Here is a 16,151-nt window from a genome sequence, read left to right on the forward strand (position 1 = left end):
TAATTATAAATCTCATTCTTTCAATATGTATACCCAACAAGGGAGTTTCATTAAAATAGTAAGGCTAATATTGTCATTTTAAGTGGGCAAGGAAGGTAAGTGTAATTTCTAAAATCTCAAGGGATCTCATTGAAATTGTTAGAAACCTCAGGGGAGGTTTTTGAAATTATTCCTTAAATTTAATCACAAAAGAATATGAAAATATTCATGGGCATATATGAAAATAGTAGAGTTGCTCACATATAAAAAAATGGAGTAAGTAAGAATCACAAGGTTAGAGATCAGTTACACATTGTGAATGGTATCCTCTCCCATCTAAGACATTGCCCCTTAATTGAAGGCCGAAACTTGAACTAAAGAACAAGAAAAGGGATCGTCCACTAGCCATGCTTGATCAGATCACTATCCAGTCTTCACCAATCTATCGAATTCTCCACATGGACCCCCTGAATGTGGAAGAAAGACTAAAAAATGTTTAGAGTCAACTTGATTTTTAATAACCCAGTAACTAGTATTAGCCTGCATTTTGGTTCTAACTCTTCAGAGTATTACCACTAATACCACAAATTCTTAGTCGACTCGTGGAAGTTTTCCACTTAACATGAACCCTGTACTTAAAAGCAAGGAAAGGGATGGTTCTCTGACCCGAAGAACAACCAGTCTCCCATCTCTCTCATTTTCCAAATGGAACTCCAGAATGTGGAAGAAAGACTAATGAGAAGACTAGAATTAATTTCCAATGGCCCAAGTAACACTGAAATGTGCATATACTTGCGTTTTAACATGAGATTATTTGAAATATTTTTTTAAAAAGTATTATATCACTTTTTTGATGTGATATATATGAAATAAAAATGTGATTGAAAAATGTGTTTATGAAATAAATAGATAATTTTGTACAAATAATTAGCATGCATTTAAGTCCTGACTCTTTAATCCAATCATTTTCTTTGACCGTTGTATATTGGTAACATTAATTTTGCAAATTATCATTTTACTGTTTATATTTATTATCTTAGAGTTTACATTTATTATTGTAATGCATATATTTTATGATATAATTGACACTAGTAATTGCAGAAATCCCAAATTCTCTACTTCTACAATTTCAAGGGTTGAAGAAGCCCTCAAATTTTTTTTTCTCATACTTTTTGCTTTGTTGGTCATGGTTATTAATCTCCAAGATCAATGGTGATGATTATTAATACGAGAGAATTAGAAGAGAAAGTGATCAAATTTAGTGGTTTGCTCAACAAAGACAACAATTGAAGAAAATTAGAGTGCTAGCTTGAAGGTTCATTATATTTTGATCATTTGTATTTTGATGTCTCTTGGATCATTTATATTTTGATGTTTCTTTATTTTCTGTTCTTCCTAATTATAAAGTTTAACATATTAAACTGTGGATGCTTGAAGAAAAAAAACATATTAAACTGATTGCCTCGTGATAAGAAGGTGGAATTATTGCAGAAACAGAGACGCCATTTGTCAAAGGTCCACAAGCACTGAGTCTGAGTCCGCCACTTTAATTATGATCCTACAGCTTTGGACAATAAAATCATCAAAGTGTCTTAAATCACCCTAACCACAGCTGTTATTGTGAATGAACGTCGACTAAAACATAGGCTTTTATGTGATCCCTAATATCAAATTTTCCTAATAAAATGTTGATGACAGTGTCAACTAATCTTTATCAATTTCCTCCATTTGTAAAATTAGTTCAAGATAAATACGTGCCTAGCTCCAATTCCACCTAGTTGAATAATTGATTATCATTACCTGGGGTCCACCTTGATGCCAATTCCACCTACTCTTCTCACTTTCACCAGAAAAACAAATAAGAAAAGCAAAGAATTGTAGTTTTCAGGAAAGAAATACTTTGCTAGCTCTGCAGTTAGTGAGATTTGTTTGTCTCTTAGAATTTGAGAGTGAAACTGACGAAAATCCCTCCATAAGAGATGGAGATGTCCTCCACTTGCAGCATCGATCGTGTCTTACTTGATCTGGAGCTGCTGCTCCTGAACAGCTCCCGAGACCGGTATGTTCTTGTCGATGTTCGTGTTGCAATCAAACACATGAAATTTCTCAAAACATTTCTTATGTCTGCAAGAAAGTGGAGCCAAAGCAATGATTTGTACTTGGAATCTGACAATGTTGTGAAGAAGGTGAGTCTTCCATCTTTCTTATCTTGCATCGAAGATACCTTTCACGAATATGAGGAGGATATTCACTCTCTTTCCCTTAGATCAGAAACGGATAAACAAGAAATTGAGAACTATACTATTGGTAGTTATTATAGCATGTTCAGGAAACTTGTGAAACAGATCAAATCACTGAAGCGAGAAATCATCCAAATTTACTTTGCTTTGGCAAGCAGCAGGTCATTGCAATCAAATTCTTGTATGACAGATGATGAACTGTTGGAATTCATAGACCTCATCCTACAAAATCTAGCAGATATGACAAATGGCTGTATGGATTGGAAAATTAGTGAATCATCTATTTCTGCTGCTTTGGATGCTCAAGTCCAAGCCCTTGAAGCAAAGCTGACATTCTTGAAAAGCTTCATTCCCTTTGCCAATATGCGAGGAACTGCAGATATTCCTGCCTTGCTATTGGCGCACTTCGAAGTGGTGGCTTTGAACGCAGCACGCCTCTCTTACATGTGTTCTTATTGGTACGATGCTGAGGAAATGCACAATCCTCAGTTCTACTCCATGATATATGATCAACAACAGAAGATCAGAGCTGTCGATTTTCATGTCTACGAGATTTATAAGGAAGTTCTTAGAGCTACAAGATCCTCAAAATCATTGCATGATAGAATGATGGATAAGCAGATCTTGAACAACTTCAATGATTCTTTGATAAGTTGTCTCTGGGAGCTGTTATGCTGCAGCTCTAGCTTTGTGGATTCTATGAAAGATGAAATGCGAATACTCTATGCAGGACTGAGGTTCTTGAGAAGCATTTTAAGGGAGCGGCAGCAGAAGATGGATGAAGAAAACGAAAAAATTGGTGCTCTTCTTTGTGATGCAGGCATTATAATTTGCTCGCCTTCTCTAAACAGAGTGAAAGAAGGAGAAGTTAGCTTCTCAGAATCCACAGAGGCCCTTGACTGTTATGACATGCTGGCTAATACCAATGTCCATATCAAGCATTTTAAGGAGCAGATCAGTGGCTCAAGCATTATTGAAAGTATTCCTTCCTTTCATGGCTTAAGAGCACCAGAAGTTAGCAAGACTTCCAGCCGCATGCTATCAAAAGGCAAAATGCCAATAGCCCATGAAGTCATGGTTGGTCTCGATGATGAGGCAGCAAAAGTAATTGAACGACTTATATGGGGACCAGAACAGGTGGAAATTGTTCCCATTGTGGGAATGGCTGGGCTTGGTAAAACAACTTTAGCCAAAAAGGTTTACAATGATAGTTCAATTACCTATAACTTCCAGATTCGTCTTTGGTGCACTGTTTCTCAAGAATTTAACATGAAAAGCTTGTTAATACAAATTTTGTGCTCTAATGGAAAACAGTCTAGGATGGATGAAGAGCTTAAAAACTTGAATGAACATGAATTGCTTCACAAGCTCTATCAAAGGCTAAAGACGAATCGGTATCTTGTTGTTTTTGATGATGTCTGGGACATTAAGGTATGGAATGAGCTGAGAATTTCATTCCCGGATGACAAGAAAGGAAGTAGAATCATCTTCACGAGTCAATCTTCTAATGTGGCTTCACAGGTTGAATATGGGGGGAAACCTCACTATCTTCGCCCGCTCAGTGAGAAAGAAAGTTTTGAATTACTGCAGAAGAAGGTATTTGGAAAAGAAGATTGTCCTCAAGCATTGCATGGGTTGGGAATGGAGATTGCCGAAAAGTGCAGGGGATTGCCACTTGCACTCGTTGTTGTAGCTGGAGTCCTAGCAACTATAAAGCATGATATTTGTGTTTGGGAAGAATTTGCTGAAAGTTTAACTTCAACCACGGTGTCTGATGCAGAACAATGCAAAAAGTCGATGGAGCTCAGTTATGAGCATTTACCATATCACTTGAAGGCATGCTTGCTGTATTTTGCTGCATTTCGAGAGGATGAAAAAATTGGTGCGAAGAAGTTGATGTGTCTCTGGATTGCAGAAGGGTTTGTGGAAATAATTGAAGGAAAGAGATCAGAGGATATTGCAGAAGAATATCTAATGGACCTAATTGGCCGAAACTTAGTTATGGTAAGTGAAAACAGATCCATTGGTGGAGTCAAAACTTGTTACATTCATGATTTGATATTTGAGTTCTGTAAGGGTGAGGCGAAAGAAAAGAAATTTCTTCAGGTCCTGCGAGCATATGTTGAGCTTTCTACCTTTAATGAGCCTCCCAACCTACCTCGGTTGTCCATTTGCTCCCGTGGACGAGATTTTATAGAGTCAAAGCTATTTTGTCCATATTTAGGTACTCTGCTATTCTTTGGTGCTACTCCAGGATATGAGTTTGACTTGCTTAATATGTCCTCCCTTTTTTGCATCTACAAACATCTTAACGTTTTGAATTTAGAGGGCATTAACCTAAGGCTGAAGGAGCTTCCAACTGAAGTCGAATCACTTCTTTGTTTGAGGTACTTAGCCCTTACTGCTCGGCACATGAAATTCATTCCACCATCTGTAGCCAAGCTCTCACATTTGGAAACCTTTTGTCTAAATTCTGATGCGACGGTTTCATTGCCAGATAGCATCTGGAACATGAAGAAGTTTAGGCATATACGTGTATCGTTCGATTGCATTATTCCTTTCTCTTCCAATGAAAACCTCTCCACTTTACCCAATTTAGACACTCTCTCTACTCTGCGTCTTTGTCTTGATAAAGAAGGAGAGAACATATTGAGAAGGATTCCCAACGTTCGCCGACTTAAAATTTACAATCGAGTGGGACAAAATACAGTGTGCTGCAACATGAGTCGACTAGAATGCCTAGAATCACTCACCTTGCGGAGCTGCATCTTCTTCAATTTGCTGGAACATGTGGAGCTTTCTTTTCCTATGAATTTGAAGAAGTTGTGTCTTGAAAATCTGGGTCTTCCCTGTAGAAAAATGTCATTGATTGAACAACTACCCAATCTTGAAGTCCTCAAATTAAGAGACCAGTCAACGGACCGCCAAAACTGGGAGCTGATGGAAGGAGGATTTCCTAAACTCAGGGTCTTGACTTTGGAATTTGCAAATATTGTTGAGTGGACAGAGACAGACCCTGACAGTGATGATTACTTCCCGTGTCTTCAGCAATTAAAACTCCAAAGAATTTTTAATTTGGGAATGATGCCTGCTTGTTTAAGGAGTATATCAACTCTTGAAACAATTGAGGTGAGTTTTTGCAGAGGTAGTGTCAAATTTTTAGTACGGGAAATTGAAGAAGCACAGAAAAATTATGGAAATGAGAATCTGAAGATCATCATCATAGATTGAAGGGCATCAGCTGGTGCAATATCTGGTAATTTTTTTTGTCGTTACCATTAATTGGCTTGTAGAAATAATCGTGCTTTTTTCAGTTAAAGGAGTTTAATTTATATTTACCTTTTGGTAGGTTTTTTGTACTTCAGCTGCCTGTTATGCATGCACGAGCACATTGAAATTGATGAACAAACAACTAATTAAATGCTCTTTTTTTTGGCTTTTTGTTAATGAAATTGATGAACAAACAACTAATTATTGCTCTTTTTTTTCTTGATGATATATCACCAGGGAGTGTGGTCTGGCTTTCTTTGGTGCTTTTGTGGAAGACTGAGGTGAAAATTGAAAGGATCGTGCACCAAAGGCAGGCTCTTTTCTTGTCAAGATATGGTCGAAACAATCAATGAGATTTGTACACCGTGCACCATTTTATCAATATGCACGGCCGCTTAAAGGTTATTCAGATATTTTGCTATTGGTGTATTTTTTGTAATTTCGTTTTGCTGAATTTAGTGATGGTTGTGTAATATTTCTTTTCAAACATGTGTCAATTTGCCGTCAAGGAACTTTGTTATCTTTTTTTTTTTTTTTCCTATGTGAGGTTCAAACTCCATCATTTTGACAGAATTGATTAACAATTTATGTTTGGGCTCATGAGATCTGAATAATTTTAAAAGTCTCTGTTTCTCAAGTTATAGATGGTAATATCCCGACCGTGCAATTATGTGATATATGATGACGGTCACTAAAATTGATTCTGCTAAATTAGTTTTGAGTTGTAGCAATATTCTTAATTCTACTGGGAGTCCCCTTGCATGGATTTGGAAAGTTGAACCAAGCATTTTCTTCGGTTGTGTTCTCAAAACAGACTAGCCTCGAGAGAACTCCTGGCAAGGAGTCTAAACATATAAATTAGGAGGTGTCCTAAAGCTCCTTTGTCTTTGGATGGCTACATCCTTACCTATCAATTCCCCTTCTTTGGGTGGCTCAATTAGATTTCATTAGTTGGCTAAATTTTGGTTGTAAAAAATTCTAAACTGTTAACCGCTTTACTGTTCTTTGGTTTCCTCTTTTTCCCGTTATCTGTTGGGTTCTATTGTACGGTAGGAATAAATTTTTGTTTGATTGTTAGAAGTAATACAAGTTTATGTAACACAGGTTGTTTATTTTGATCAAAGAAACCCAAAAAATTGTAAACATTGATTCGATCTGAACTGCAAATTAGGATACTCGAATCAGTTTTAATTATGTGTAGTTCGGGTAACAACAAATCGGATTAACAAGGGAGTACATCCTGCCGCAATTCAAAGCCTTTGAAAATCGCAGATACCTGACCCAATTCATATGCAAGGATATGCTTATAATTTTGTCCATTAAAACTAAAATTAATAGAGGAATATATAATCATCTTTCATCAAATATTTATACTTGACTATCTCAACAATATAAAAGTCTTAACTTGTTTAATTTGCTAATTATATAGTAATATATTTAGCTTTTGTTGCTGAGAATGAGTGATATTTATAAACTTGTTTTACTATGAATATGCAAGTATTGATGGTTATGTGATCTTTCTTAACAAATAATGAATTACATTTAAATAAAGTCTTTTAGGTGTTTAATTATTTTCTAATTCTCAATTATGAAAATATGATTTCTTTTTTTAACTTTGGGTGCCGAGTGTAGTACCTTCGGTCCGTAAACCGCTTTGCCAAATACCCAGTCATTCAAGTACTCTACGTCGTCTACGACCGTGTACAATGTTATGATTTAATTTTTAATCGAACCAATAGAACTCATTCGGGTTATAAATCTGTTAGGCGGAAAGAACACCGACCCGTGAAACGTCACGGACTGATGCTGACTCCTCTTTACTCTTTTTTCATGGCTTAAGGCCCTTGTTAGTAATTATTTAAACCCAAGTCAAAGATTCCATCAACCTAAAATCTCCATTGAAGTCAATCTACTATTTTCTTTTGAAAATAAAAACTAGCTATTGATTTTTGGATTATAAGATTGATTTTTGGAGCATGCATGTTGAGCAACAATGCTTGAATTTTCAACAAAAAGAAAAAAAAATGCGAAATAAAGCTAACATAGATGACTAATTATAAATTATCATTCTCTTTTTCCCTTTCACTTGAAAATGAAAGAAACTATTTTCGTGACAAAAAAATTTTCTCTTCAACTTTAATTTTTTTCCTTTCTTTTTTTTCGGGCCCCTTATATGCTCTTTTTCTCTCAAAAATTCCAAGAAAGCCTTACCTTATGGAAAGCGAAAATTTTTTAAATTAAATAAAAAGTGTCTAGGTGTAGGGTCCCTTTTTTAGTGGACAATGCCGACATTGGTGCTTCTTAGCTAACCTTTGCTTCAAAAACCATAAAGTAATGAATAAAAAAATTCTTTGCTTTTCCAAACCGAGATGGGTCTTTCTCGTGATTCCAACATTAATTGTCACAGCTACGTTGTTATTTGTTAACCTTTTCTTTCTTGCTCCGTTTGTTTGTTGAATAATTGAATATTCCACAAGAGAAATACTTGCTAGTTCTGGAGAATGTGACATTTGTTAATATTTCTCCTTGTGCTACACTAAAAATTTGAGAGTGAAATTGAGGAATTGCCTTGCATTATAAGAGATGGAGATGACCTCCACTTGCATAGATCTGATCTAATTGAGCTCATATGTAAGTAGATATTAATTATAATATTTTCCTTGAAGGAATTTAAAATAGACGATCAGTACTAATGTTAAAAAGAATGTCTACATATCATGAGGTTTAGGAGTATTTTCTTAATCAAACTACTTGATCTGATACTTTGATCAAACTGCTTGAGCTCAGTCAGCCAATATTGAAGCAGTTGTCGCTGCTGCTAAAAAGCTGGCTTGCAAGGTCCTATCTAAGAGATAAATACAACACTATAAAAGTCTTATCAACTCATTAGCTGTCTATAATATTATTAAATTTAACCACAAGAGAATATGAAAATGTTCTTGCGACATATATCAATTAGCCCAAAATTGTTCGGGTCCCAAAAACCTCAATGTAGTTGCTCTCACATTAAAAATTGGAGCAGTTTAGAATCACGAGACCAGAGTGGCTACGCGTTGTGAATGAAATCTTCTCCCATCTAAAACATTGCCCCTTAACGGCTAAATCTTGAATTAAAGAACAAGAAAAGGGGCCGTCCAGTAGCCATTCTTGACCAGAATAGTATCCGGTCTCCATCAATCTATCTAATTCTGCACATGGACCTCCCGAATGTGGAAGAAAGACCGATGTTAAGAGTTGAATTGATTTCTAATAGCTGTAACAGTATATGCTTGGATTAGCAAGCATTTGGGTTCTGACTCTTGAGATCATTGTCACTAATTCTTCGTCAACATTTAAGAATTGATATCTAACATCTAAAAATATGGGCATGCCGTGCTTGACCCGAAGAACAACCAATCCCCTTCTCTCTCATTTTCCAAATGGACCCCCCGAATGTGGAAGAAAGACCAGTGAGAAGACTTAAATTAATTTCCAACGGTCCAAGTAACACTGAAATGGACATATACTTGTGTTCGAATATGAGATTATTTGGAATAAATTTTTTAAAAAGTATTGTATCATTATTTTAATGTGATATATATAAAATAAAAAATAATTAAAAAATATTTTTATAATGCAAGTAAATAAATTTATACAAATAATTAGCGTGCATTTAAGTCCTGACCCTTGAAAAGAAGTACTACTACTAACTAGTAGAAATTTTCACTCCTTTAATCCAATCATTTCTTTGACTATAGTATTTTGGTAACATTAATGCACTCCGGTGACATGAATTTTGCACGTTATTGTTTTACTGTTTATATTTATTATCTTAGAGTTTACATTTATTATAGTAATGCATATATTTTATGATATAATTGACACTGGTAATTGTAGAAATCTCAAATTCGCTGCTTCCACAATTTGAAGGGTTGAAGTAGCCCTCAATTTTTTTTTTCTCAGACTCTTTACTTTGTCGGTCATGGTTATTAATCTCCAAGATCGATAGTCATGATTATTAATACGAGAGAATTAGAAGAGAAAGTGATCAAATTTAGTGGTTTGCTCAAGAAGGAAAACAATTGAAGAAAACTAGAGAGCTAGCATGAAGATTCATGCTAAAATAAAAAAATGAAAAGAAACCAGACTCAAACTCTTGCTCCACAGCTGCTATCAAAGCACGGCTTCTTAATTATAAAGTTTAACATATTAAACTGTGGAGTTATTGCAAAAACAGGGACCCCAAGTGCACCGAGCCCACCACTTGCGTAGTAATCTACTTGTCAAAGGAATTTTCCTTTCCACCCCCTGTTTCTTTCTCCTGTTAGTGTTGCTGCTGAATTTCCTCATTTGGGGCCCTAGTGTTGAGAGGCCAATAAATATGGACGACAAGAGATGGGTTGTAGATTACTATTCAAAACCAATTTACCAAGAGATGGATTCGAGGATTGTAATTTACTCGCTTTCTCCTATCATTTGTGACTGGCGGAGAGTTTCACTCTACCAAATTCAGTTGGCCACATTTAAGCATATCTACATATAGGCAAATAGGACTACGGTCTTCATGGCAAATCTAGGATATAACCAGTTGCTCCGTTCGTCTGTTGAATAATTTATTATCTCATTTCTCTTCTTCACTTTCCACCAGAAAAAAAATTTCGGGCTGCTTGCTCTGCAGTCGGCGAGTTCTGTTTCTCCCTTCAAATTTGAGAGTGAAACTAAGGAAAAATCCCTGCACAACAGATGGACGTGGCCTCCACTTGCAGCGTCGATCGTGTCTTCCTTGATCTAAAGTTGCTTTTGGACAAGCTCAATGTCATGTTACGACCAGGCAAAATTGGATATGCGGACGTGGGTGTAACATTTCTCAAAATTGAAGCTGCGTACCTGAATATAACATTTCTCAAAACATTTGTTATGTGTGCAAGAAAGTGGAGACACTGCAATGATCTGGACTTGGTGAGTCTTCCATCTTTTTTATCTTGCATTGAAGATACCGTTCACAAATATGAGGAGGACATTCACTCTCTTTGCCTTATGTTGGAATCTGATGCACTTGGCATGCGTGATGTTGGCGATGAAGTGCTTTTTAAATTTTTGAAACAGATCAAATCATTTAAGCAAGCAATCATCCAAGTTTATTTTGCTTTGGCAAGCAGCAGATCATTGGAATCAAATTCTTGCATGCCAGTTGATGAACTAATGGAATTTATAGACCTCATTCTACAAAATCTAGCGGATTTAACAACTACCGATTTGTGTATTGTTGAAATGGATCCCCAAGTTGGTGCTCAAGTCCAAGCCCTTGAATCAAAGCTAACATTCTTGAAAAGCTTCATTCCCTTTGCCAAATTGCGAGGAACTGTAGATATTCCTGCCTTGCTGTTGGCTCACTTTGAAGTGGTGACTTTGGACGCAGCACGCCTCTCTTACATGTGTTCTTGTTGGGATGATGAGTTCTGCAATCCTCAGTTCTGCTCCATGATATATGAGCAACAACAGAAAATCACACCTATTGATTTTCAAGTCTATGAGATTTATATGGAAGTTCTTAGAGCTACAAGATCCTCAAAATCATTGCATAATAGAATGATGGATAAGCGGATATTGAACAACTTCAATGATTCTCTTATAGGTTGTCTCTGGGAGCTGTTATGCTGCAGCTCTAGCTTTATGGATTCTATGAAAGATGAAATGGGAATACTCTATGCAGGACTGAGGTTTTTGAGAAGCATTTTAAGGGAGCAGCAGGAGAAGATGAATGAGCAAAACGAAAAAATTGGTGCTCTTATTTGTGAGGCAGGCATTATAATTTGCTCGCCTTCTCTAAACAGAGTGAAGGAAGGAGAAGTTAGCTTCCTAGAATCCACAGAGGTCCTTGACTGTTGTGATATGCTGGCTAATACCAACACCCATCTCAAGCATTTTAAGGATCAGATCAGTGGCTCAAGCGTTATTGAAAGTCTTCCTTCCTTTCACAGCTTAAGAGCACCAGAAGTTAGCAAGACTTCCACCCACATGCTATCAAAAGGTAAAATGCCAATAGCCCATGAAGTCATGGTTGGTCTTGATGATGAGGCAGAAAAAGTAATTGAACGACTTGTAAGCGGATCAAAACAGGTGGAAATTGTTCCCATTGTGGGAATGGCTGGGCTTGGTAAGACAACTTTAGCCAAAAAGGTTTACAATGATAGTTCAGTAATCTATAACTTCCACATTCGTCTTTGGTGTATAGTTTCTCAAGCCTATAACATGAAAAATGTGTTACTTCAAATTTTACACTCTGATGGCAAACATTCGAGGATGGATGATGAGTTTCAAAATCTGGATGAACATGCGTTGCTTCAAAAGCTCTACCAAAAGCTGAAGGGAAATCGGTATCTTGTTGTTTTTGATGATGTCTGGGACATTGAAGTATGGAATGAGCTGGGAATTTCAATCCCGGATGACAAGAAAGGAAGTAGAATCATCTTCACAAGTCGATCTTCTAATGTGGCTTCACAGGTTGAATATGGGGGGAAACCTCACAATCTTCGCCCACTCAGTGAGAAAGAAAGTTGGGAATTACTGCAGAAGAAGGTTTTTGGAAAAGAAGATTGTCCTCAAGCATTGCATGGATTGGGAATGGAGATCGCCAAAAAGTGCAAAGGATTGCCACTTTCAATTGTTGTTGCAGCTGGAGTCCTAGCAACTATAGAGCATGATATTTGTGTTTGGGAAGGATTTGCTGAAAGTTTAAGTTCAACCACGGTGTCTGATGCAGAACAATGCAAAAAGTCGATGGAGCTCAGTTATGAGCATTTACCATATCACTTGAAGGCATGCTTGCTGTATTTTGCTGCATTTCGAGAGGATGAAAAAATTTGTGCCAAGAAGTTGATGTGTCTCTGGATTGCAGAAGGGTTCGTGGAAATAATTGAAGGAAAGAGATCAGAGGATATTGCAGAAGAATATCTGATGGACCTAATTCATCGAAACTTAGTTATGGTAAGTGAAAACAGATCCATTGGTGGAGGCAAAACTTGTTACATTCACGATTTGATATTAGAGTTCTGTAAGACTGTGGCGAAAGAAAAAAATTTTCTTCAGATCCTGCGAGGATATGATGAGCTTTCTATCTTTAATGAGCCTCCCAACCTACATCGGTTGTCCATTTGCTGCAGTGAAGAAGATTTTATAAAGTCAAAACTATTTTGTCCAGATTTAGATACTCTGCTATTCTTCAATGCTACTCCAGGAGATAAGTTTGGGATGCTTAATATCTCCTCCTTTTTTTGCATCTACAAACGTCTTAAAGTTTTGAATTTAGAGGACATTAACCTAATGTTGAAGGAGCTTCCAGCTGAAGTCGAATCACTCCTTTGTTTGAGGTACTTAGCCCTTCGTACAGCTCAGCCCATGGAATTCATTCCACCATCTATAGCCAAGCTCTCACATTTGGAAACCTTCCGTCTAAATTCTTGCACGACGGTTTCATTGCCAGATAGCATCTGGAACATGAAGAAGTTGAGGCATGTACATGTACAGCGTAACTGCATTATTCTTCTCTCTTCCAGCGACAACGTTGTTGAAAACCTCTCCACTTTACCCAATTTAGACACACTCTCAAATCTGTGTCTTTATCTTGATCAAGAGGGAGAGAACATATTGAGAAGGATTCCCAACGTTCACCAACTTCAAATTTTCAATTGTGGGGGACGAAATAGAGTATGCTGCAACATGAGTCGACTAGAATGCCTAGAGTCACTCACCTTAGGGGGCAACTATTTCTCAGGTTCACGGGAACATGTTGAGCTTTCTTTTCCCATGAATTTGAAGGAGTTAAGTCTTCAAGCTCTGGGTCTTCCCTGTAGAAAAATGTCATTGATTGAACAACTACCCAATCTTGAAGTCCTCAGATTAGGAGAGAACTCAATGGACGGCCAAAAATGGGAGCTGATGGAAGGAGGATTCCCTAAACTCAGGGTCTTGACTTTGTTCAAATTAGATATTGTTGAGTGGATAGAGACAGACCCTGACAGTGATGATTACTTCCCGTGCCTTCAGCAATTAAAACTCCAAATCATTTCTAATTTGGAAATGATGCCTGCTTGTCTACAGCATATATCAACTCTTGAAACAATTAATGTGAGTTCTTGCGGAGAGGGTGTCAAATCTTTAGTAAGGGAAATTGAAGAAGCACAGGAATATAATGGAAATGAGAATCTGAAGGTCATCATCATAGATTGAGCTGGTGCAATATCTGGTAATTTTTTTTGTCGTTACCATTAATTGGCTTGTAGAAATAATCATGCTTTTTTCATTTAAGGGAGTTTAATTTATATTGATGAACAAAAAGAAGAACTGAATTGTTCTGTCATATCTTTTGTTCCAGACTCTGTACAACATTTATACAAATGGAATTTGACTTTTGTCAATTCCATGAAATCTGTAATTTCCTAAAAATTAGGAGCTAATTTATTCTATCCTAAAATACATTAGGAGTAAATTATTCTATCCTAAAATAGAGCAGAAATCATGGGATATAGCAGAAATCATGGGATATACATAGAAAAAGATATTCTAGATCTCAACACTCCCCCTCAAGATGGTGAATAGATATTTTCCATTCCCATCTTGCATGTAATGTCTTCAAAGTTGGAAGTTGGCATTCCCTTAGTTAAGACATCTGCCAATTGATTATTTGATGCTACATATGGAGTGCAAATCATGCCACTGTCCAGCTTTTCTTTAATAAAATGTCTATCAACTTCGATGTGCTTTGTGCGATCATGTTGCACTGGATTGTGTGCAATGTTGATGGCAGACTTGTTGTCGCAATAGAGTTTCATAGGTCCTTCCCACTTGATTTTAAGATCATCAAGTATTATTTTGAGCCATAGCAATTCACAAACTCCATGAGCCATAGCTCTAAACTCTGCTTCCGCACTTGATCTTGCAACAACCGATTGCTTCTTACTCCGCCATGTCACTAGGTTCCCACCAAGAAATGTACAATATCCTGAAGTTGATCTACGATCTACAACAGAACCTGCATAATCAGCATCAGTATATGCCTCTATGAGCAATCCTTCATTTTTCTTGAACAAAATTCCTCTACCTGGTGTCCCTTTGAGGTAGGATAGAATTCTATTGACAGCCTGCAAGTGTTTCTCTCTTGGATCATGCATAAATTGGCTTACTACACTTACAGCAAATGCTATGTCCGGCCTTGTATGGGACAAGTATATCAGTTTCCCAACCAACCGCTGATATCTTCCCTTATCTACTGTGCTATCATCCTTCTCTTCATTCAATCTCAAGTTAGGCTCAATGGGTGTACTTGCTGCCTTGCATCCAAGATTGCCTGTTTCTTTAAGCAAGTCTAAGACATACTTTTGTTGGGAAACAAAGATGCCTTTACTTGAGTATGCCACCTCAATGCCTAAAAAATACTTCAGCCTCCCTAGTTCTTTAATTTCAAACTCCTTTGCTAAGCACTTTTTGAGTGTTTCTCTTTCAATTGGATCATCCCCGGTAATGATGATGTCATCTACATATACAAGTAGAGCTGTAACACCTCCTTTTGAATATTTTATGAACAAAGTATGATCTCCTTGACTTTGTTTGTATTGCATTGCTAGCATCACTTTAGTAAATCTTCCGAACCAAGCCCTTGGCGATTGTTTTAATCCATATAATGCTTTCTTTAACCTGCACACTTTTTTTTTAAAAAACATTTCATTGAAACCCGGTGGGGGTTCCATGTACACCTCTTCTTCTAAATCCCCATGTAAGAATGCATTCTTAACATCAAATTGCTGTAAACACCAACCAAAGTTAGCGGCTAAAGACAAAAGAACACGCACAGTATTCATTTTTGCAACGGGTGCAAAGGTCTCTTGGTAATCTATCCCATATGTCTGTGTATATCCTTTTGCAACCAACCGAGCTTTATGCCTTTCTAATGAACCATCAGCTCTATATTTCAAAGTAAACACCCATTTACACCCCACTGTTTTCTTTCCTTTGGGCAGGTTTACAATTTCCCAAGTCTTATTTCTCTCTAGGGCATTCATTTCCTCTTTCATAGCATGTAACCAGTTCTTATTTCTAAGTGCCTCTTGTAGTGTTTGTGGGATTGAAATGGAGTTGATGGTGGTAAGGAAAGATTTATGTTGTGGAGAGAGTCTATGGAAAGACACGAAATTTGAGATTGGGTGCTTAGTGCATTCTCGTGTTCCTTTTCGAACAGCAATAGGCAGGTCTAAATCAATAAATTCACAAGGAGCAGAGTCAGATTGAACACACAAAGGAACAGAATTTTCAGTACCTGATTGTGGTTCAGATTCTTGGATTTGCACAGGTTCAGAAATATGAACTTTCTTCCTTGAGTAGACCTTGAGTGGTGTAGTTGGATTTAAACCAGATTTTCCCTCAGCTGCAAGATCAGGTTCAATTTCTTTACTGGCATGTTCAACTTCAAATTCAGGTTCAGGTTCACTGCTAGTATGTTCTCCTTTAGAATTTGGTGTATGGTCAGGCTTGAAAGACTTTAAGTTTAGTGTAGGACTTTGAAGATCAAGGAGAAATTCCTTATCTTCCCAAGAACTCTCCCCCTGGGGATGAGGATTGTTACTTTGAGAATAAGGTTCATTTTCAACAAATGTGACATCCATGGAGGTAAAAAAATTTTTTGAAGGA

General features: G+C 37.0%; 2 protein-coding genes across 2 annotated transcripts; both read left to right on the plus strand.

Moving 5' to 3' along the window:
- The first annotated feature begins 1,958 nt into the window (after positions 1 to 1,958).
- On the plus strand, positions 1,959 to 5,450 carry LOC113766146 (putative late blight resistance protein homolog R1B-14). The gene has a single exon (XM_027310364.1). The coding sequence runs from the start codon at positions 1,959 to 1,961 to the stop codon at positions 5,448 to 5,450; it is 3,492 nt and encodes a 1,163-aa protein (XP_027166165.1).
- A 4,761-nt stretch (positions 5,451 to 10,211) lies between these two features.
- On the plus strand, positions 10,212 to 13,339 carry LOC113766147 (putative late blight resistance protein homolog R1B-17). Its single transcript, XM_027310366.1, has 2 exons — positions 10,212 to 13,175; positions 13,322 to 13,339. The coding sequence occupies exons 1-2, from the start codon at positions 10,212 to 10,214 to the stop codon at positions 13,337 to 13,339; spliced, it is 2,982 nt and encodes a 993-aa protein (XP_027166167.1).
- The last annotated feature ends 2,812 nt before the right edge of the window (positions 13,340 to 16,151 follow it).

This window comes from Coffea eugenioides, chromosome 3, assembly GCF_003713205.1.
Source record: "Coffea eugenioides isolate CCC68of chromosome 3, Ceug_1.0, whole genome shotgun sequence".
NCBI lineage: Eukaryota > Viridiplantae > Streptophyta > Magnoliopsida > Gentianales > Rubiaceae > Coffea > Coffea eugenioides.